The sequence below is a fragment of the Cherax quadricarinatus genome, chromosome 66 (assembly GCF_038502225.1).
Source record: "Cherax quadricarinatus isolate ZL_2023a chromosome 66, ASM3850222v1, whole genome shotgun sequence".
Taxonomy (NCBI): Eukaryota; Metazoa; Arthropoda; class Malacostraca; order Decapoda; family Parastacidae; genus Cherax; species Cherax quadricarinatus.
Window position 1 is genome coordinate 14,208,665 of NC_091357.1, and position 23,658 is coordinate 14,232,322.

The window sequence follows — 23,658 nt, forward strand, 5'->3', positions numbered from 1 at the left end:
ATAATTGTTCTCTCATTCAACATCCTCACATAATTGTTCTTTCATTTAACACTCACATAATTGTTCTTTCATTTAACACTCTCACATAATTGTTCTCTCATTCAACATCCTCACATAATTGTTCTTTCATTCAACATCCTCACATAATTGTTCTTTCATTCAACACTCTCACATAATTGTTCTTTCATTCAACATCCTCACATAATTGTTCTTTCATTCAACATCCTCACATTGTTCTTTCATTCAACATCCTCACATAATTGTTCTTTCATTCAACACTCACATAATTGTTCTTTCATTCAACATCCTCACATAATTGTTCTTTCATTCAACATCCTTACATAATTGTTCTTTCATTCAACACTCACATAATTGTTCTTTCATTCAACACTCACATAATTGTTCTCTCATTCAACATCCTCACATAATTGTTCTTTCATTCAACATCCTCACATAATTGTTCTTTCATTCAACACTCACATAATTGTTCTCTCATTCAACATCCTCACATAATTGTTCTTTCATTCAACACACTCACATAATTGTTCTTTCATTCAACATCCTCACATCATTGTTCTCTCATTCAACATCCTCACATAATTGTTCTCTCATTCAACATCCTCACATAATTCTTTGTTCTCTCATTTACTGCTTATTGTCTTTTATAAGTTTTCAACTGAGACTAATATACTGCACGACCTTTACTTCCATTTACTCTTGTTGTGGCTTGTATCCCTCCTCCTGCTTACCCTCTGGCGTCACTCACCTGTTTTTCATGGTGCGCTTTATAATCTTCATCAGTTAAGCTTATGTTCATCATGGCTTAATACTTGATGTAAAATTAAGAAAGGTTTGTATTTGGCAACTTTTAACTTTTTTTTTTTTTTCAACTTTTTTTAAGGAAATTTCAATTTTCCATTAAAGTTAAAATGTATATGGTTAAAAATGTTATTAATGAGGCGTTAGTAGACTTTTGGGTGACATCACGTGAGGACCTAAAGGACCCAAACGGAAGTGAGCCACAATGTTTGACTTTCTTGGGTTATCCTGCGTTGTACATGAATGGTATACAGTACCCACAAGATGAAGAATTACACATGTGCAACATCTGGGTATCTTTATTTGTAGACGTTTCTCCATCTAGTTACTTTGTCAGTATAAATTGAAGGACATAATGGGAAGACTGTAAAACTATATACACAAAACGAGGTAATCAGTTCCTCGGCCTTGGAGTTGGTGAACACCATTATTGTGATTGTTTTATTCATTAATACGATAGGGAAAAAAATCCAGGAACTTGTTTTTGAGTAGGGTAGACACTATGCCTAACAGGACGGATTACTATAGCACCTCGTGAAAGGGTAGTTAGAAAGTATAACTGTTAAAGACATCAGACTGTTAGGAACTGAATCAGTACTTGTTGTCAGAGGAGGAGGAGGAGGAGGAACATTCAGAAAAGTTGACTGTCATGTGAGGGAAGTTAGGTAATGGCAAAGGTGATCAACCTGAGAGGAGAAAAATCGCATAGATCGCCGAGTAAAATAAATGAAGACCTGGCATTATCTGACATTTTAGGTTCAACTTTTAACGTGGCTCACTTGTTGATATTTTTAATAGAAACAGCATGTTAACCTTTTATATGTATTTTATTAGGTATTTGTCGTGTTTGTCTCGTGTGTGTGTGTACTCACCTAGTTGAGGTTGCGGGGGTCGAGTCCGAGCTCCTGGCCCCGTGTGTGTGTGTGTGTGTGTGTGTGTGTATGTGTGTGTGTGTGTGCGCGTGTGTGCGCGCGCGCGCGCGCTCACCCAATTGTACTCGCCTAATTGTGGTTGCAGGGGTCGAGACTCAGCTCCTGGCCCCACTTCTTCACTGAGTGCTACTAGGTCCTCTCCGTGCTCCATGAGTTTTATCATACCTCATCTTAAAGCTATGTATGGTTCCTGCCTCCACTACCTCACTTGCTAGGCTATTCCACTTCCTGACTACTCAATGACTGAAGAAATAATTCCCAACATCCTTTTGACTCATCTGGGTCTTCAACATTCAATTGTGACCCCTTGTATCTGTGTCCTCTCTCTGGAACATCCTGTCTCTGTCCACCTTGTCTATTCCACACAGTATTTTGCATGTCGTTATCATCTCTTCCCTAACCCTCCTGTTCTCTAGTGTCGTCAGGCCGATTTCCCTTAACCTTTCTTCGTAGGACATTCCCCTTAGCTCTGGAACTAACCTTGTCGCAAACCTTTGCATTTTCTCTAATTTATTGACGTGCTTGATCAAGTGTGGGTTCCAAGCAGGTGCTGCATACTCCAGTATGGGCCTGACGTACACTGTGTACAGTGTCTTGAACGATTCCTTACTAAGGTATCGGAACGCTATTCTCAGGTTTGCCAGGCGCCCATATGCTGCAGCAGTTATCTGGTTGATGTGTGCTTCCGGAGACGTGCTTGGTGTTATACACACCCCAAGATCTTTCTCACTGAGCGAGGTTTGCAGTCTGGCCACCTAGCCTATTCTCCGTCTGCTGTCTTCTTTTCCCTTCCCCGATCTTCATGACTTTGCATTTGGCGGGGTTAAATTCGAGAAGCCAGTTGCAGGACCAGGTGTCCAGTCTGTCCAGGTTTCTTTTTAGTCCTATCTGATCCTCATCTGATTTAATTCTTTTTATTAACTTCACCTCATCTACGAACAGGGACACTTCTGAGTCTAAACCTTCCATCATGTCATTCACATATACCAGAAATAGCACTGGTCCTAGGACCGACCCCTGTGGGACCCCGCTCGTCACAGGTGCCCACTGTGATACCTCATCACGTACCCTGACTCGTTGTTGCCTCCCTGTCAGGTATTCTCTGATCCATTGCAGTGCCCTCCCTATTATACGCGCCTGATCCCCTAGCTTCTGCACCAATCTGCTGTGAGGAACTGTGTAGAAGGCCTTCTTGCAGTCCAAGAAGATGCAATCAACCCACCCCTCTCGTGTCTTACATCTGTTACTTTATCATAAAACTTCAGTAGGTTTGTGACACAGGATTTGCCTTCCATAAATCCGTGCTGGTTGTCGTTTATAAGCTTGTTTCGTTGTAGGTGCTCCACCACTCTCCTCCTGATAATCTTCTCCATGATTTTGCATACTATACACGTCAGTTGTGTGTGTGTGTGTGTGTGTGTGTGTGTGTGTGTGTGTGTGTGTGTGTCCTGGGTATTTGTACCCAGTGTATGTGTAAACTTTTATATTAATTTTTTCTTGTTTTTTTGGTTTGTGTGAATGTCGTAGTATATTGACTTAATGCAGTGTCCATTCTGGTTTTGTGACAGTAGTTGTCAAGAGTATGGTATAGTTGTGTTTATAAGGATCTCTTGTTTCCATTGTATCTTTGTGAAGAAGCAGTTCTCCGGTGTCTAGTTTCTTTCAGGTAGCAATTTTTTAGTGGTTTCGAGCAAGTTTTTGAAAAATGTCTAATGTAGTTGTTTTGAAGAATTAGAATTGTGGGAGACATGTAGCTGGTGGTCATGTAGCAGAGATGGTCGTGTAGCAGAGATGGTCGTGTAGCAGGGATGGTCGTGTAGCAGGGATGGTCATGTAGCAGAGATGGTCATGTAGCAGAGATGGTCGTGTAGCAGAGATGGTCGTGTAGCAGGGATGGTCGTGTAGCAGGGATGGTCGTGTAGCAGGGATGGTCGTGTAGCAGAGATGGTCGTGTAGCAGAGATGGTCGTGTAGCAGGGATGGTCGTGTAGCAGAGATGGTCGTGTAGCAGGGATGGTCGTGTAGCAGGGATGGTCGTGTAGCAGGGATGGTCGTGTAGCAGGGATGGTCGTGTAGCAGAGATGGTCATGTAGCAGAGATGGTCGTGTAGCAGGGATGGTCGTGTAGCAGGGATGGTCGTGTAGCAGAGATGGTCATGTAGCAGAGATGGTCATGTAGCAGAGATGGTCATGTAGCAGGGATGGTCGTGTAGCAGAGATGGTCATGTAGCAGAGATGGTCATGTAGCAGAGATGGTCATGTAGCAGGGATGGTCGTGTAGCAGAGATGGTCATGTAGCAGAGATGGTCGTGTAGCAGGGATGGTCGTGTAGCAGGGATGGTCGTGTAGCAGAGATGGTCATGTAGCAGAGATGGTCATGTAGCAGAGATGGTCGTGTAGCAGAGATGGTCGTGTAGCAGAGATGGTCGTGTAGCAGAGATGGTCGTGTAGCAGGGATGGTGGAGTAGCCGTGATTGGGGGAAGGGTCGTGTAGCAAAGATGGTGGTCGTGTATTTGTAGTAATATCTTAAATTGGGAAGAGTGCTTCAAGGCAGACCACAAGTCTTTCATATAATATGCACTTAAATAGTAGGGAGAACGTGATTATTAAGTTATACTTTTTGCCTGGTGTTTAGGCCCACTGTATTAAATTTCTCAAGCATTTTTCGTAACTGTTGACGTCATTTACATTCTCAGTGTATTATTATGACTGGGATTATAATACCAATGAATTTGAATTTTAAGCATATTTTATAACAAAATAAATACAAATACTAATCTAAGAGTACATAACATGGTTAATGGCTCTCTGGGCGTCAGTTATTAACTGCTTCGAGCAGAGGCAAGAAAAAACTGTTCTTTTGAGAAGAGTTTCCATAGTAATCGCTGACGGCTCCGAGGAGAGGAGCAGTGTTGAGAAGTTTCGCTGACGGCTTCGGGCACAAGGGGCCAGGAAAAGGGTATTTATGAGAAGCGTAGACAACATGTGATTATTATATACTTAAAATGCATTATTATTTAAGAACAATAGCATATCTCAATTTTCTACTACAGCCAGGTCCCGCTTTACAATGTTTCGCTAATACAGCGCTTTCTATTATACCCATTCATTTATTCAGCCTTCCTACAATAAATATATTCATCACTCACTATAAGCTAAGGAGGAAAATGTGTGTGTACTCTATTCATTTTTAGGCCTAGCTCAATCGCTCACTTATTATAGTGTTAACATGTTATCAGGCTTTATGCGTTTGAAAGCGAAAAGAGACTAATTCACTTCACAGTGATTTTTGCTTTACATTATTAGCCCAGAACCTAACCTGCTGTATAAGCGGGGCATGCCTGTTTTTGTTTCATAGTTGTCAAATATGCAACTTTATTATTTAAACATTTCTTCCACGAAAAGAATACTGATGCTGGGAGAAACACAGTGAAGAAAACCACTTGATATTATGTTTGAATATACTATTGTATTACGACTCGGTAAATGTTTTCACAAGCGGTGTAGTTAATATTAAAGCACCCAAACGTCAAGATAAGGTTTAAGAGTATGGACACGTGACGGTATTGTAAAAGTGCTATTGTAACTAAGACTTGGACGTACACAGGACGCAAACATGGATTCCTGAAGAGGCCAGCGTAGGGCGGGCCAAGAGACTAGGTGAGTGAGCGACCCTCGACATCAGACCAATTGGTCTCTAAGCATTCTTGTCGCTGAAAGGTCATTAAGTTGTTAGGGGATTGTTGTAGCTCGATGACTAATGTCATCTGAGGAAGTGGGGTCCTTCAAGCTACATCGGAACCTCCCTTCAGAGACTTGACCTCGCTGGATAACTTGTCCTCACTGGATTGAACTGAAGTGGACTGTTTAGCTGTGGAGGCGGGTCTGTGTACTGTACTGGACTGTTTAGCTGTGGAGATGGTTCCATGTGTTGTAATGGACTGTTTAGCTGCGGAAATGGGTTCATGTGCTGTATTGAATTGTTTAGCTGTAGAGACGAGTCCATGTGCTGCTGCACTGGACGGTTTAACTGTGGAGATGGATCCATGTGCGGCACTGGGGCTCTGGAAATTTAGCTGTGGATTAGTGTGGGCAAGTGATACGCCGGATGTCTGAAAGCCACCAAATCCTACGTTATTAACAGGTGCTGCACCACCTTGTGTTAAAAAGATTGGTTCCAGTGACTGAGGATTGACATTGCCAATGCCGATTTCACCCCTGAAAGTGAGGGAAGGATCTGGGGTCACAAATGGACCAGCAACATTTGTAAACGTTCGAGACAGTGCACTAGTTCGTTCCTGCGGGCGAGGAGTGCCAGATGTTAATGGTGTGCTAGTGATACCAAAGGACGGGACAGTCCCTATAGCCGGAGTTGCAATGGGAACATGACTAGCAGGGCCAAACGTTTGAGCAATAGGACCAGTCTGTGAAGGAGGACCAAAGGTTTCAGCAACAGAGCTAGTTTGAGCGGTAGAGCTAGTGTGAGGACTGAATGTTTCAGCAGATTGAAGAGCATGACCACTCTGGGTGCCAGGACTCTGCCTGGACTCAGCCTGGACAGCTAAATCAAAGGCTTCAACATCAGGACCACTTTGGGAAGTATGACCCAGGGTTTCAATAGCAGAAACAGCAGTTTGAGCAACAGAACCGGTTCCGACAGTAGGACCAAAAATCTGAACACTTGGACCAGTTTGGAGAGCTGGGTTAAACGTATGAACGACAGGATTGGTTCGAACATCCGGATCAAGAGCTTGAACAGTGTGGCCAGTCTGGGTAGCAGGATCAAAACTACGAATAGTAAGTCCAAAGTTTTGAGCAGTAGGGCCGGTCTGGAGAGCAAGGCCAATATTAGGGCCAACGTTGTTGGCTGTGTTGAATGTAATAAGTGTACCAGAGCTCCCGGGTCGTGGTGTAACGCTTTCATTTGAGCCAAGTCCTTTATCCTCGTCTTCGTGTGGTTCTTCGTCTTGGTCCTCAATGGAGAGGGGTAAATTGTCATCCAGAAGCCGTTGATCCACGATGTCGATAATCTCGTCACTCTCAGCAGGAATGCTCTCTGTTTGTGCATCGGGGGAGTGGAAGGTGCTGGGGAGTTGGGCCTCGAGGTGGGAGGGTCCGGTACCAGGAATCTGAGCATCGAACCGGGAGGGTCCAGTACCAGGAATCTGAGCGTCGAACCGGGAAGGTCCGGTACCAGGAATCTGAGCGTCGAACTGGGAGGGTCCGGTACCAGGAATCTGAGCGTCGAACTGGGAGGGTCCGGTACCAGGAATCTGGCCGTCGAACTGGGATGGTCCGATACCAGGAATCTGGCCATCGAACTGAGATGGACCGGTACCAGGAATTTGGATGCCGAACTGGGAGGGTCCGGTACCAGGAATCTGAGCGTCGAACTGGGAGGGTCCGGTACCAGGAATCTGAGCGTCGAACTGGGAGGGTCCGGTACCAGGAATTTGGACGCCGAACTGGGATGGTCCGGTACCAGGAATTTGGACGCCGAACTGGAAGGGTCCGGTACCAGGAATTTGGACGCCGAACTGGGATGGTCCGGTACCAGGAATCTGGCCTTCGATCTGTGAGGGTCCGGTACCCGGAATCTGGGCGTCAATCTGGGATGGTCCGGTACCAGAGATTTGGACGCCGAACTGGGAGGGTCCGGTACCAGGAATCTGGCCGTCGAACTGGGATGGTCCGGTATCAGGAATTTGGACGCCGAGCTGGAATGGTCCAGTACCAGGAATCTGGCCGTCAAACTGGGAGGGCCCGGTACCAGGAATCTGGCCCTCGAACTGGGATGGTCCAATACCAGGAATCTGGCCGTCTAACTGAGATGGACCGGTACCAGGAATTTGGATGCCGAACTGGGATGGTCCGGTACCCGGAATCTGGGCGTCAATCTGGGATGGTCCAGTACCAGAGATTTGGACGCCGAACTGGGAGGGTCCGGTACCAGGAATCTGGCCGTCAAACTGGGAGGGTCCGGTACCAGGAATCTGGCCGTCGAACTGGGATGGTCCGATACCAGGAATCTGGCCGTCTAACTGAGATGGACCGGTACCAGGAATTTGGATGCCGAACTGGGATGGTCCGGTACCAGGAATCTGAGCGTCGAACTGGGAGGGTCCGGTACCAGGAATCTGAGCGTCGAACTGGGAGGGTCCTGTACCCGGAATCTGGGCGTCAATCTGGGATGGTCCGGTACCAGAGATTTGGACGCCGAACTGGGAGGGTCCGGTACCAGGAATCTGGCCGTCGAACTGGGATGGTCCGGTATCAGGAATTTGGACGCCGAGCTGGAATGGTCCAGTACCAGGAATCTGGCCGTCAAACTGGGAGGGTCCGGTACCAGGAATCTGGGTGCCGAACTGGGCTGGTTCGTTACCGGGAATCTTAGCATTGAGCAATAAGTGTTCAGTGCCGGTAATTTTAATGTTGCCCGGGGAGACGGCGAGGAAGGCGTGAGTTTCTTCGTGGGGTTGTAGTATGACTGGCCGGCGGAAGTTACGAAGAAAAGGTTTCTCGTCTTGGGGATCAGTAGCCGTGAAAAAGTGAAATTTTCCTACGCGCACTGAAGGGGGATTCGGTACACCAGCCTCGTTCAGAGAATTTACAGCACCGCCAGTTAGCTGATAAAGAATATTTGCAATCGTCTGACTCAAGTCACTTGAACTTTCCTCATTATTAACAACATTACGCCCGTCTTGACCGTAGAATGCCTGGCTGGGGGTGTCATGGCTTGGTGCCTGGACGCTGTACAGCTGTGAGGGAGGGGAGATGGCAGGGGCACTATAGGTTTGCACCAAAGAGGGAGCATTACCGACTGCTGCCTGAAGTGACGGACTAATAGACTGTGCACCAAGAACCACAGAGTTTTGTGCAACCGGAAAGTTGTATTCCACTGGAATGCTCGACTTGTGATCACTATCTATAGAAGAGCTCGACACTGGTGTACTTTCTATGGGCCTAACAGTATCGCTTTGTTGGGGTGACACAGCACCCACAGGGAAGGAGGTGCCACCCGGAGTGCTGGCACTGGAGCTGTGACCTGTTGTGTGAAGTGACGAGTGACCAGCGTCCTCAGCATGCAGTTTATCTGGTGCTCCCCCTACTAAACCTGAAAGATTAAAAGAAAACCAAAATAAATATCACAGCTCAAATATAATGATTATGAATTAAATTATTGATTCTATCCTGACATTATAACAGCACTGAGGATCAATCAGTATGACAAGAATTATTTGTAGTCTATTTCAGTTCTACTTATTGATAACGACAAAGAAAAGTGTTATTGTTTTAAAAGTAGTTTTGTCTATTTTCACACAGGAAGATGCAATTAAAGTCCCAGAATTTGATAATTTATAATTATCAAAGATTGTAAGAAACTGCAGAAGATCACAGGCTCCAGTTATATGGTTAGCAAACAACTAAACGGATTAAACCCAAACCTGGATTAATTCTCGAATCCTGAGAACTGTTTTTAAATGTTACTCAAGAATACAAAGAGGAACATAGGAACTTCTCTAATAATCATTACAGACTGATATCGTATTGGAGATGTGAATGTTAACAACTGAGAAACCTATTTACTAAATGGTAAAACACTTCCTGGTTAATGATATCTGAAATCTTGAAGCTGTATCAATTTTTCGTGTCTATCAGATGAATGAATTGTTTTTGAAAAGACCAACCCAATAATGACTTTTATTGGTAATAAGATATTTGACTTTTTTGACTTTGTATTTCCATATTGTATTATGTACAATAGCTCAGCCGGCACGACGAACGAACTGGCCTGTTAATTCAACTGTGTAAAAAAAAAAGTATATTGAATTCGAAACAAGCTGGTGAACATAGTTTGAACAGTGACTCAACAGTTTAACCATTGTTCTCGTCTAATATTATTATTATAATAACTAAGCGCTAAACCCACAAGTCATACAGCGGTATTCTCATCTAATATATTTACTAGCTTTCTTCACTATCATATTTAATAATTCTTAGTCCTGTAATGCTCCTTCTGTTTAGGAGATCTGGTGTGAGACCGGGGCGCGGGAGCGATGATCTCTGGAACCATTGATATAGGTTAGGCTACCTTACATAAACCTGTGAGGTAACTTACGTAACTGTATTTATGTGTACATGTACCTGAATAAACTTACTGGCCGATACGTCTGGCAACGCAGAGCTGAATATAACCAGGAAAAATTCAAATTTGCAGTAGTCATCACACGGGGGAGGGGGAGGGGGGTCACACAGCAGTGAGACAGGTTAACACCACATTCTCATGAAGTGAACACTTGTCATGAAAAGTGATTACACAGTCATGAACAGTGAGTAGCACACACTGTTATCCTTCATAATCAAGCTTCGTCAGGTTGGGCAAGACCTGGTGGTGGTATGACCGGTTATTTAAGACTTATTTACTTTACTCCCATTGTTCGTTCACCTCGATTTTACCTCTCATTGCTATTTAACAGGTTTTTCCTTCAGAAAATGTTATTTTTTAGTGCAGTCAAAGTTAACAAATGGACAGTGAACAGTAGTTAATAACCATTAGTTAATAACAGTTAATAACCATAGTTAATAACAGTATCGTAATATTAAAGCTATTCCACTTAGAATGTGGTAGAACTAGACTAGTATGAAGATTTTTTCTAGTGGCAAGAAAGTTATCAGAGTGGCCCGAAAAATGTGTTAATAGCATACCAGCTTACCATAGACGTGGGATAGTATGAGCACAACTCTATAACTGGAATGATACAAAGTGAAAAAGGCAACTTGGAAACAAATTATTTTGGGTTTACTGCGAGGTAAGTATTTCTTTATATTAGTGTGTGTGTGTGTGTTTGATTAATTTCAGTATTAAAGCACTTCTTGATGTAAACTCCGTCACATGTCCGCCGTCACTACATGACCATCAACTCTTGAAGTTTAATGACAGAATCACAATAGAGAAAAGTACGACACTATGACTGGAATGGCAAGCCCCTGGAAAGTTGGCACTTCATTTATACTGTGGAATTTATCATGAATTTATCTCATAAATTATGTTTGGGTGACTGACCTATGAATGGTTGGTTAGCTTGTCTCATGCAGGGATCTTACACAATGGAAAGGAAAATACCTTTTCCTCACAGGGGCTACACAATACTTACTGGTTTAACACTTTTCCTGAGTAAAATAAATAATAATAGCCACTTTTTATCGGTGTTTGCTTGACTTTCAAAACATTACAATTTTCAACTCTTGTACATAACAGATGATAGCACCAGGTTCCTGTTTTCCTGTGTGGTATGTCTTCTGGCGCACGCCCTCGTCATTTGTCCTTTTTTTTTTTTTTTTTTAGAATTCAGTCCGTCTATTCCCTTAGCTGTAGTTACTAGCTAGTCTTGCTGCTTCATTTTTTTGGCTGCCCTAATTTACCTCATATAAAATCATCAACATCTATTGCTGATTCTGACCATATATTGGAGCGCACACATCTCATTTATTCTCAGTAGATAAGATATTCTTTTAAAAAGCTTTCGTCATAATTAATGTCTCACTTGTCAGTGTTATTGGTTCTACTTTATTTTCATTTTGTATTTTCTAAAGGTTCCCAGGCCCTCGTGGGTTTTTGGTTATAATTATCTAAAGGCTTCTGTCATATTCTACGTCTCATTTGCTAATATTAATACCTGTACATTATTACCATACTTAACTTTCATAAATAATGTTTATTTTATTTTCTGGTTTTCTGTTAGTGACTGAGTCTTTACCGAGGCCTTTTTAAAATAACAGAACTGAACTTGATTTTGCACCTACCTTTCTAGGTACCTGAACACCTTGTACGTTCACTATTTCACTGCCTGTTATTTCTGATGGTTCAAACTGCCTCATGCTCGTTTATATCGAATTGTAATCGAAGTTCTTGCGAGTTTCAGTATTTCAGCATAGTGTTTCTAGTAAATACTGAAACTGTAGAACATATAAATACTTATCAACTTGTGGTATACTGAGAGGATAATTTACACAACCTATCCTGATGTGGGGGACTAAATGCTATATAATACGCTTCATTTTTATGTCAACAGAGTTTGCTTTGATCAATATTTTAAGAATTAAATTATTCTTGATGTGTACAGGTTAATTACTGAATGACCACCGCAGTTGAAAGACTTTAAATTTAGCAAAGTAATTGTTAGGTGTTGCCCGGTAAGAGTGAGAATGCAGAGGGAGGTAGTGACTTACCTAGTAGAAACACCGGGAGAAGAAACCGTAGCACCATCACGCCCATTCACTTCACTTTTCTGTCCTGCACAAAGCACACAACAACGTTAGTCAGATATCGGACATCACTTACCTCATATTTCCCTGTTGCAAGTTTCGTATATTAAACGTTATATTCAGCTCTGAAACCAAACGTACATATTGTACACCAAATATAACTAGTAAACAACATATGCACGCACTATGCATGGGATTTAAAGTGATATGTCATCATAATATAGCTGTGTGTGTGTGTGTGTGTGTGTGTGTGTGTGTGTGTGTGTGTGTGTGTGTGTGTGTGTGTGTGTGTGATGGTAAGTTTGGGCTGGTGCCTTTGATATTCCTCGCTGGAAATCACTGATTGGCACAGTCTTCATTTTGCATATGCTGATTCTTTCTCTTGGCCAGTAGCCAAAAGTGAATGGCTGCCCAGTCATGTTTTAAATTGAACATCGTGACTGTATAAATGACCAAACTGGCCGTGTCAGCTGATAATGTGCTAGTAGTGTACAGATGGAAAATATACAGCTGCAGATAATTGTGCTGCTGTTGGTAAATGTACAGCTGGAGGTGAGTGTAAAAGTTGGTATTAGTGTCCGTTGGTGGTGAGTGTACTCACTATGTGCACTGGCGAATCTGACTTTCTATCCTTCCATCAGCGAAGTGAAAACTGCCTTCCCTTCTCCATCTGCCTCCTATTTATACACTCTCTGCAAGCAAAAAAACTGGTTCTTCATGCCCGCTGATACCTGCCCCCTCCCCCCAAACACACACACAAGACTGTACACCATGTACGTCAGGCCCATATTGGAGTATGCAGCACCGGTATGGAAACTACACCTTGTCAAGCACGTCAAGAACTTGGAGAGGTGCAAAGGTTTGCAACAAGACTAGTCCCGGAGCTAAGGGGTATATCCTACGAGATGTTAAAGGAAATCAACCTGACGACACTGGAGGACAGGAGGAATAGTGGGAGACATGATAACGATATATAAAATACTGAGAGGAATTGACAAGGTGAAAGGGACAGGATGTTTCAGAGATGGAACACACCAACATGGGGTCACAACTGGAAGTTGAAAACTCAAATGAGTCATAGGCATGTTAGGAAATATTTCTTCAGTCATAGAGTTGTCAGGAAGTGGAACAGTCTGGAGAGTGATGTAGTGGAGGCAGGATCCATACATAGCGTTAAGAAGAGATACGTTAAAACTCATAGAACAGGAAGTGGACCTAGTAGCGACCAGCAAAGAAGCGGGGCCAGGAGCTGTGACTCGACCCCTGCAACCACATATAGGTGAGTACACAGATTGGCTACCAGAGAAAAACAAGGTTATGAAAATTGGGTAAAGAGGTAAGACCAGAAACGTGAGTATAGACTCGGGAGGACAGAGGCTGCAAATTTCATTCAGGAAGAAAGGGCTGGGGGGGGGGGGTTGAGCATACTGCTAAGCGTATCGCCAGAAGCACACATCAGTCGAATAATCTCTGCAGCGAATGCTCAGTTATCAAATCACGGCCGTATATACTACATATCAGGCCTACCTTGGATTATTATTATAATCAAGTGGAAGCGCTAAACCCGTAGGATTATACAGCGCCTGGGGGGATGTGGAAGACATTCAGGCTTAATTCGGGGAACTGGAGCACAGATCCAATTCCCTAAATCAAGAGCCCCTCACCAACTTCAAGGAACCTTCCCTGAGGGGGGCCTACCTTGGAGCATGCAGCAGCATCCTAGAACCCGAACCTGATAAAGCATGTCAAGCTGGAAAAAATTGTCGAGGTTTGCAGTGCAGCTCCAGAGCTAAATGGCATGAGTTCTGTTGAGAGACTAGAGGTGCTAAACCTGATGACATTATAAAACAGAAGGGTCATCGAAGACGTAACGACTTCAAATTACAGAAATTGATAAGGTGGACAGAGACAGACCGTTCCAGAAGCAGAGAGCACACACGCCAGGGCACAGTTGGAAGTTACAATGTCAGAATATCTTGTGAACCTCAGAGGGGTCAGTAAGTGGAATGACTTGGACAACTCTGTGGTAGATGCAGGATCTATACAAAGTTTTAAGGATATTCATGATAGAGCTCAAGATGCCCTTACTTAGAATACAAGCCCAGTAATGGCTAGTTTGGGAAATGAGCCAAGACTACCTGTTTAACTAAAAGTAGGAGAGGACACTCACTCTGACGAACACACGAAGGAAAGTGCAAGAAAAGGTTACATGTGTTGGTGGTACACACACACAGGTGCGGAAAATGTGTATGGAAAGATGAGAGAGGGGGGATAGACAGTTAAAATAAAACGACTGATTAAAGGGAGAAAAAGAGGGAGAGGAGGAAGAAATGGTGAGGGGAAGGAGGAGCTACGAGAAAATGGATCTGAAGAAAAACTAGAAGAGGTTGAGAGATGGAGTTATTGTGCCTAGACTGCATTATTATAATGAAAACTAAGCGCTAAACCCACAAAGGTCATACAGCGGATATACTGCCGACCAAAATAAGAGTTGAGCGCACAACCTACGAGGCTTAGCTCGTGAGATCTAAGCGGTTTGTGACCTTTGGGAGGGGCGCCACAATCCTAATCTATTTCGGCATAAATGGTGGGGATATTTGTCTTTCTGTTTAAATTTTCTGACACTTAAGGCCAGCGAATTGTAAAAGAAAATTACTTAGAATAGTTGTACGTACTTTGTGATTATGCTTTCTTTAATAATAAATTGTTTACGACAGTAGGAAGTAAATTAATCTCTTAGATTACGTAAAAGTTTATCAAGGTTACGTTCGGTGCAAAATTATTAAATCTTCAAAATAAAACTGGCATAAATTTAAGTTAACTGTTTACCTGGGAGATGAAATCTTCAGCTGAACTTATGCCCAAAATAAGTTATCTGTAAATATGTACTATGGACAGTAGTTAATTTTATTATTTAAACTGTTAACCAAGTATTATTGAGTAGGTAGCTTATTATTTCGTATTGCATATAGAAATTAAGGACAAAGATTCTCTTACTACAGGAATGCAAAATTTTATTACAAAGTTAAATCATTATGATTTAAAATTATTGGAAAACATTATAAATACTCTTAGTGCTGAACTCGTTTCAATAATTGATTTTTTTTTTTTGTATATACAGTATATTCAGAATTAATGTGGGTGATTCTTAACAACATATAACTTATATTTGTATCGCAGAAGACCAAGAACACAATAATACATTCATAGTAATGTTGATAAATTAGACACATGTGCAACTCTTGGGTATCTTTATTGAGGAAACGTTTCGCCACACAGTGGCTTCAACAGTCCATACGTAGGAGAAACTTGAAGAACAGGAGAAGAATGAGGTAATCAGTCCCTCAACCTTGAGTCGATGTGTCTAATTTATCAACATGTCGGTTCTCTGAACCATTCATCTACAAATTCATAGTAATGTTTAATTCTGTAATTATAATGCAGTTATAGTTGAATAGTAGACATTATTTGTCTTCACTTGTTCACTGGATGTGCTAGAGGATATTTGGTTACACTTGGTAGATACATCTTGGCTGGCTACACAGGTGTAACATTGGATGGACTCATGTTCGTCGGTAGCGAAGATTACTTGTTTCTTGCAGAGCCACTAGTATGGTCGACATGGTGTACTGGATGTTGCTGGACGGTAGCCTGCTTTCACGTACACTAGGGGCATGAAAAGTGCAGTGTGCTTAACGAGGTGGTGGTGGGCGCTTCCTCCATTCACAGTGTTAAGAGTAGATATAATATAGCTCGACTGGCTGGGTTTAGTACATGTGGGATCAATATAGTTGAAAGACAGAGGGCAGAGCAGGCCTTTAATAAGACGACGTTTCGCTCAAGGGGAGCTTTATCAACTCATGACTTTATTTACATGGCTTTCTACTGCTCTAAGTATCTTTGTATTATCAAGATGTGGGTAAAGTCTACTCAACAGGTGGAGTATTTCGTTGAGTCCCTCACAATCACTCCTGGAGTAGTATGGCTCTACCATCATCCCTCCACTGACTGCTACACGCATGCACAAGCAGGCGAAAACACTCCTCACAACTACTTAACCTAAAACTACCCTTACTACACGTGTACAAAGTATTTAATATCATTCTTAAAGTATTTTCTACATTCGTTCTTCTACTTTCTGTCTTCTACTTACATACCTACTTCTATAAGTGCTTGTTTAAATGTACCATATAATTTGCGACAGTAGCTTATACACCAAGATATATAAGCATGTAGAAACCAGTACACAAATGCAACACACCAGGCCACTAATAGTGAGAAATGAGTAGTAATTGGCATTAGACAGAAAAATGCTGGACTGGGAGTACACATTGTGTAGCAGTGACTACCTAATAAGAGACACGTACACTCGTATGCACTTACTGATTTACCAGTTTCACTGTTTCAATGCTGTAGTATTTTAAATCTTCAGTGTTACTTTTTTCATCAGTGCAGTATTGTCCAAAGTGCTACGGTAGAAATGTTGCTGACCATGGTTGAGAGAGTTGAGCCCTGATGGAATACCACCATCGTGGTATTTCATCAGGGCTCAGTTCTCACACTAAAAAGTTACAAACTTTAGTTCGCTACGCACTGTCCAGTTAAGTACATAAACTATTTTATAAATGGTCCTGGAGCCAGTTGTTAGATTCCCACCTGTTGTTGTCTTCTTAATAATATTCGAATATTCACATATTCTTCTATGACTAATTTTGTTAATATCACGCTTCGACATTTTCTTACAAACAAAAACGTTTAGTCCATAAATATCAATTCACGGATTACCGAGACTTAGAATGAATTTTAATTCACCACTAATGTAAATTCTACAAATATCTCAGGCATATTTAATGCTTATGTAAGTTTTGCGAGTAACTTACTAGTACCGTAACAGCTTACATATCCTACAGGTAACTCCGCGGCACGTTAATAGTCTTATTTATGTGTGCGACGTAGTTGACTGGGTGTGAATATGATGACTTAGTGCTAGAGGGAGACCATGAAGAAGGGTCCCAGGTGGCGGTGTTGGGCGAGGTAGAACGGGAGACCAGAGAGGGCTGGAGAGGAGGCAGAAATGTTCAGACTCGGGTAAGGCAGATCTTTTCTCCAGCCCGCCACCCTCAGCATCCCGTCTTCACCGATGCTCACGCTGTCCTTTTGGAATGGCGGGAAGGCAGTAACAGCTTTATGCAGTACGTCTGGTAGATTGTCGGATAATAGCGAGGGAAGTGTTGTGTGGTCATTTTGTTGGTCTTTGAACGTGGTTAGCGCCTGCTTTCCAGTCAGCCCCAACAGTGGCAAACGATAGAAGGCTCCACCTGCGACATTAGACGGCGAGGTATGACTAAGTACGTGTGTTTTAATGAGCTGCGTTGGTGAGGCAGTTACACTGGACCTAGTGGTAACTAATGAAATATGATATGGGCTTTCAACCTTGTCTTTCACTGTTGATTCTGTTTTCTTGCTCGTAGTCTGTTGAAGTAACTGCTGTTGCTGATAGACATTTGCGTGGTAGCCTCCTGGATGATGTATTATTGTGTCTGTCTTATTGTGTAGGTGTTCCGCGTCTGCAGTGTAAGTATGTGATATATTAAGGTGTTGTGCATATGTTGCATCAGGAAGCCTTTCTGTTTTATGTGGCTCGATTAGCTTTACTTTTAAATTGACAGTTGAATTTTGATCATTGTTCATTTGTGGTCGTTGACCTAGACGTTTTCTTGACATATTTGGCCGCGATATATCTTGCTGGGAAGTACCTGCTTCTTTATTCACTTCACGCTTGTGTTGATTTGATTTACGTTTTTCTCGAGCTTCTGTCGGCAAGAAATACACAGGTTGGCGAGGTTTGCTAGGATGTCTTGTGCCTCCTGTGCTTGCATGCAGTTTGAGTAATTGTTCCGGTGAGGCCAGTAAAGTTGTGTGGCCACCTGCCCCTATTATAGTGCCAATCTCTATGCCCACTGGCCTCCTGCGGCTAGTAACACCCTTCTGCGAGACACTAGGATCAGAGGGCGACAGTTGAGCCCTTTCATCGACAGTTATTTTACCTTCACTCTCTTGACTGTGTACTAAGGAAGTCTTAGAAGTTGGACGCTGCGTAGTCTGAACTCTTATGTTTTTAATTGTGGTGGTCGTTGTGCTTATAACTGGCGGAGATGTGGACGGTGAGGTTGGACTATGTCTTGTAGGCCCTTCCAGGGATGGGTTTCCAGATTTATGTAATGGGATTGAATGTATGTGATTTAGAGGCCCAGGAGAAGGAAGTTCTAGAGATGTAAGCAGTGCATCTTGCATGAAATCGTCTTCGGTAGAGAAAGACTGGGTTTTATTTGTATGTAAGGTGAGTGGGGAAGCGAGTGGCCTCGAGGTTGGAAGAGACTTCACCTCACCACTGTGTTGTTGGTGTTCCTGAAGGTGATGATTAATCTTCATGGACGGCGGATATAGATGCTGACCTGCAGATGTGTGTCCTGCACGCGGGGGGATGAAAGACGGTGGCGGAGTGATGGGTTCACGAAATCTCGTTCGTACTCTCGTGGTAGGATTGGGTGATGTATGTGGCTGTTCAGGTCTGCTGTGTAACTTTATGGGAAGAGTTGATGTGTGTTTACCTGTGGTGATAAAGGACTCTGGGTGTTTAACCCCTAGGGTCTCGGGGTATGAGTGTTCTCCATCTGTCTCAGGGTACTCATCATAGTAATCGTAATCGTAATAGTCATCGTAATCGTAATCATTGTCATTAATTGGGTTGTTTCTACTAGAGTTTATCTTGATGTTTTGATTAAGGCGCTCAAACACTTGAGCAAATTTGTCAAATTGTCTCTGGTCATAAAATGAAAGCTGACCTGGTCTGTTTATATCATCACGTCTTGGAATATGCTGAGTCCCAGTGGGATCATTTGTCGATGGCGTTACTTCAGGAGAAAATGTTGAAACAGGTTGGTCATGCAGGTCAGCTTGGCTCACTAGTGATGTGTGTGGACTATGTGCTGAAGTGTATGGTGTAACTAGTTGAGATGGTAAGAGTTTATTCTCGGGGAGTGGTGATTGTGTGTAGAGTTGAGGTCTTGGTGTAAAATGTGCATGTTTATGAAGTTGTTGCGGTAAAGGACGCTGTATGGAATATTGTGGTAGATAGTATAACCGAGGTGGAGGCCCAAGTACATCTGCTTCTTCTTTTAGAGGGATAGGCAGTCGAGGGCCAATAACTGGGCTTTGAAAGGCACTGAATGGATAATGAAGGGTGTAAAACGGATACAGAGCTCTGTGATGAGTTGGAATGGGTAAGCGTGAGACTGGGAATATGTGGTAAGCACTGCTTGGTGGGGCAAGTGGAAGAATTCCCCTATGATGCACGGGCGGGGGTTTCCCAGAGGGGCTTGGAGGCAAAGTGTGTAGTACAGCTCTACCTTGGTCTCTCGTGGGGATTGCTGTTGTCTCAAAGTATTTCGTTAAAGGTAAGTTTCTCTCTGTAAAGTCAAGCTGAGGTTGAAGGAAACCCGATTGGTGTGCCCGTTGATGGTCATAGTGTGGTGATGGAAGCGTCGGGGTTGAAAGTTGAGATGTGTTGCCAGAAATTGTTTGATAATAAGTTAACCGTGGTTGGAGAACTTGGCCAGGTGGTTTAGCTTGTGTTACATTTACGTTGTTAGTTACTCCTACAGGTTGGTGGGGAGTGGTTGTCACGACACTTAACTCCGTTGTCACTTTGTCACTCATCAGTGGTGCTCTCAAGTTTTCTCTTCGTGCTGCTTCCTCAACTTCCTTCACGGTTTGTGTGTGCTCCTTCTGTAATAACTTAGGTTCTTGAGGATGCTTATGATTGTTAATTGGTGATTCCAGATGCACAGATTCATGGTCCGGAGTCTCCGATGATTGGTGGCCTTCATCTGTGAATTCTGCGATAGGCAAATTACTGCTAAGTATACCGTTGTGAGTTACAGGTACTGACAGGTGAGTATCGACGGGGACAGGTACAGGACGGGTGTGAGGTGTCTGTGGTGTGGAAGATAAGTTTTTATTGGAGGTCTGTTGTTGCTTCTGCTTGTTACCTGACACAAGTGACGGGGAAGCGCTACCAAACTGTGAGACTTCACCATCAGTGTTATCGTCCTGGTTAATTGCAGCCGCGTCTTGTATCTGGCGAGGGCTGCTGGTAAGTAGAGTGAGCGCGTCGAGCACCAAACTGGGAAGAACTGTAGTGGCACCCGCTGGGGCTCGCCGGTACCCATGGTCTTGGACATATACCCCAGATTCTATTTCATTCAGGTGGGCATGGGTGTGTGGAGAGGCGGGTGGTGGGGTGGGTGGTGTGGGCGGCGTGGTGGAGGGCGTGGGAGGACTGTAAGGCTGTGCAGGGATGAGCCCTCGTTCTCCTGGGTTAGTTATTGACACTTGGGCGGCTGGTATGCGGTTCAGGTGTTGGCTCACTCCCAGCCCACTCACAACACCTGCAAATATGACCGCAGTTATTCATTTGGTTTATACAGATTGACAACAGCAAGGTCAATATTGCCGGCTCAATAATTCAAATCAAAAGACAGGAAGATGGTTGTTACTTTTCTATAATGGCACTGTAAATTAATTTTAAAATCATGATTTCATTCCATAATTGCAAGCAAAATACCAAAACTGAAAGCAAGAGTTAGCACTTAATTCTGGCTCTGGGGTTAGTTAGATTGTCTAAACAATTACAGGACCGTATGATTACACGAACATATATTTACACGAACGTAGGATTGTTTAAACAATTACAGGATCGTAGGATTGCTTAAGCAATTACAGGATCGTAGGATTGTTTAAATACAGCATTGTAAGATTGTTAAACAGTTACAGGATAGAAGGATTGACTAACAATTACAGTATAGTAGAATAACTTCAACAATGGAAGGCCAGTTACAAATAGTCTCAACTACACAAATTTAGTCTCCAAGTTTACGGTAACTGAAATTGTCAGAAATACTGTTTGTACATTAAGATTCTCAGTATGACGCGGATGCTGTAATAAGCAGTAATAATAATAATAATAATAATAATAATAATAATAATTAACAATCTGCAAGGCAACAATAAATTGAAGGGCAATAATATACATAGCATTTTGAGCAACATTTCTTTGGAACTTGTGGTGTGGTGATTATAATCCGAAAAGAGGCGCTGCACCCACTAGGGTCATACAGCGCTGTTGTGGGTGTGGGCGGAGTTAATTACCTCTTGGATGGGAGGAGCGTCAGTGAACGTCGCACGGTGAATGTGTGACTGGGAAAAGAAAGGAGATTGTGGTTGTGTGGGAGTGATGCAGATTTCCCAGGGAAGGTGAGTTTGGTGGTGTGTTTTGCAGGAAAGTTAAGTGCTTGCTAAGAGGCCACTTAGTGAGAGAACTGGTAGTTACTTGGTAAGTGACAGAGCTGGTGGTTACTTGGTAAGTGACAGAGCTGGTGGTTACTTGGTAAGTGACAGAACTGGTGGTTACTTGGTAAGTGACAGAACTGGTGGTTACTTGGTAAGTGACAGAGCTGGTGGTTACTTGGTAAGTGAGAGAACTGGTGGTTACTTGGTAAGTGACAGAGCTGGTGGTTACTTGGTAAGTGACAGAACTGGTGGTTACTTGGTAAGTGACAGAGCTGGTGGTTACTTGGTAAGTGACAGAACTGGTGGTTACTTGGTAAGTGACAGAGCTGGTGGTTACTTGGTAAGTGACAGAGCTGGTGGTTACTTGGTAAGTGACAGAGCTGGTGGTTACTTGGTAAGTGACAGAACTGGTAGTTACTTGGTAAGTGACAGAACTGGTAGTTACTTGGTAAGTGAGAGAACTGGTGGTTACTTGGTAAGTGACAGAACTGGTGGTTACTTGGTAAGTGACAGAGCTGGTGGTTACTTGGTAAGTGACAGAACTGGTGGTTACTTGGTAAGTGACAGAGCTGGTGGTTACTTGGTAAGTGACAGAGCTGGTGGTTACTTGGTAAGTGACAGAACTGGTGGTTACTTGGTAAGTGACAGAACTGGTAGTTACTTGGTAAGTGACAGAACTGGTAGTTACTTGGTAAGTGACAGAACTGGTGGTTACTTGGTAAGTGACAGAACTGGTGGTTACTTGGTAAGTGACAGAACTGGTGGTTACTTGGTAAGTGACAGAACTGGTAGTTACTTGGTAAGTGACAGAACTGGTAGTTACTTGGTAAGTGACAGAACTGGTGGTTACTTAAGGAAGTTTCACACCTCTTCCTACTGTTTGACTTTTCCTTCTGTTCCTTCTTTTATCTTCCTGTTGTTGTCCTTGGCCTTTCATTGTATTTATCTAAAAACCGTTATTGGCAGTTGTCTGTCAGTACTTCGCCCATCATTTATCAGTTTTTTTTTATTGTAGCTTACACACTTTTATTTATTCTTGTACTCAAACATTTAATCTTTTGTATCATTTGTAAGTGTCAAAACCTTTTGTGTATTAGATTTTATGCTTGCGCTGTGTAGCCGCTTGTGTGCGTGTGTCTGGTCTGCCGCGTTTGTGTGGGGAAGCTAACGCGACAATTTGTTATATTAAGCACATTTCCTAAAAAATTTTTATAACAGATAAGTGAACTGTAGTTATAAATCCAAATGTACTCCTGTTAACCCTTTTGAGGTCTAGTTCCTAGGCCTTTTGTGTATGCATATGCTCTTGCACTACCCTCCACATGATGGATATGGTGTACACAGTGAACCAGCCACTTTGGTAGCAAAATCCCAGATGGTCTGTGAATATGACATAACAAGTACCTGCACATTCTCAATACTGCCATGAGTCTTTCTCTAAATAACCAATATGTAAACCATAATTTTTAAAGGGGGAGACCGGTAAGCCAGTGGAAGGCCTCGGTCAGACGACCAACAGCTCCAACTGCGGGTCATATAACTAAGACCCGCGCCAGGAAATACTTGTACTGCACTGTTTCCTGATATACCTAACCTAACCTTTCTCTAAGTACAGTAAACTAGTGTTTACTGTTCTTGAATCATCGAGGAAAATATTGCAGGAGGGAAAACTTTATATGTTTACTATTGAAAATACTTTCTGGGATACCTAGTAATATTATTTTTTGTTAGCATCGGGACCACATCTGAACTGCAGCGTTACGTCACTGAAGAGAAATTATACTAAATATCGCTGCTGTGAGTATTATTGCTCTTGCAAAATAAATGACAGGCAGCGCATTATTATTATAATCAAGGGGGAAGCGCTAAACCCGTAAGATTATACAGCAACAGGCAGCGCAGAATTCAAATGGACGTTTAAAGTACTGAACAAGATGCTCTGCCACTTTTTTTAAGAAGTTAAAGAACTAGAAGCCACATCTCTAACCTTGTCAAGTCATCTTGTACAATAGACGACAAGGTCTTCCTGAGAGAAACCTGACTTGTCAAATAGTTTACCTCGTGAAGATAATAAAATCAAATCAAAGCTTGGAGATAAGTATAAAATACCGACACGATAGAAAAATTGAACACAAATGCAGTATAAATGCAATCCTTTACTGACAATGTTTCGCCCACACAGTGAATTTATCAAGTCACAAACAGATATACCTGGGTACAGAGTACATGAGTGTATATATAGTGTGGAGAGTCAGGTGGAGAATGTTGGGTAGGTTGTATTAGAGAGGAAG

General features: G+C 42.7%; 3 protein-coding genes across 6 annotated transcripts in view; 1 reads left to right on the forward strand and 2 right to left on the reverse strand.

Moving 5' to 3' along the window:
• The window catches only part of LOC128704109 (RING finger protein 17), a 297,172-nt gene that overhangs the window by 59,957 nt on the left and 213,557 nt on the right, over positions 1–23,658 (forward strand). Inside the window, exon 1 of one of the 3 annotated variants that reach the window (XM_070099114.1) lies at positions 10,218–10,560. The exons of the other annotated variants lie outside the window; for them this stretch is intronic. The gene's annotated coding sequence lies outside the window, so the exon portion shown is untranslated. Of the gene's footprint in view, positions 1–10,217; positions 10,561–23,658 lie in introns of those variants that run through there. 3 annotated transcript variants of the gene reach the window in all.
• LOC128704104 (mucin-2-like) lies at positions 4,458–12,683 on the reverse strand. The gene is made up of 3 exons (XM_053799133.2): positions 12,618–12,683; positions 11,981–12,044; positions 4,458–8,864 (listed from the first exon to the last, which is right to left on the reverse strand). The coding sequence occupies exons 2-3, from the start codon at positions 12,024–12,026 to the stop codon at positions 5,536–5,538; spliced, it is 3,375 nt and encodes a 1,124-aa protein (XP_053655108.1). The 5' UTR covers positions 12,027–12,044; positions 12,618–12,683; the 3' UTR covers positions 4,458–5,535.
• LOC128704106 (mucin-2) overlaps positions 15,027–23,658 on the reverse strand; it is a 59,853-nt gene continuing 51,221 nt past the window's right edge. For both annotated transcript variants that reach the window (XM_053799134.2, XM_053799135.2), the window contains exon 3: positions 15,027–20,466. In XM_053799134.2, coding sequence (XP_053655109.1) covers positions 17,003–20,466 — 3,464 coding nt within the window. In that variant the 3' untranslated portion in view covers positions 15,027–17,002. The remainder of the gene's footprint in view (positions 20,467–23,658) is intronic.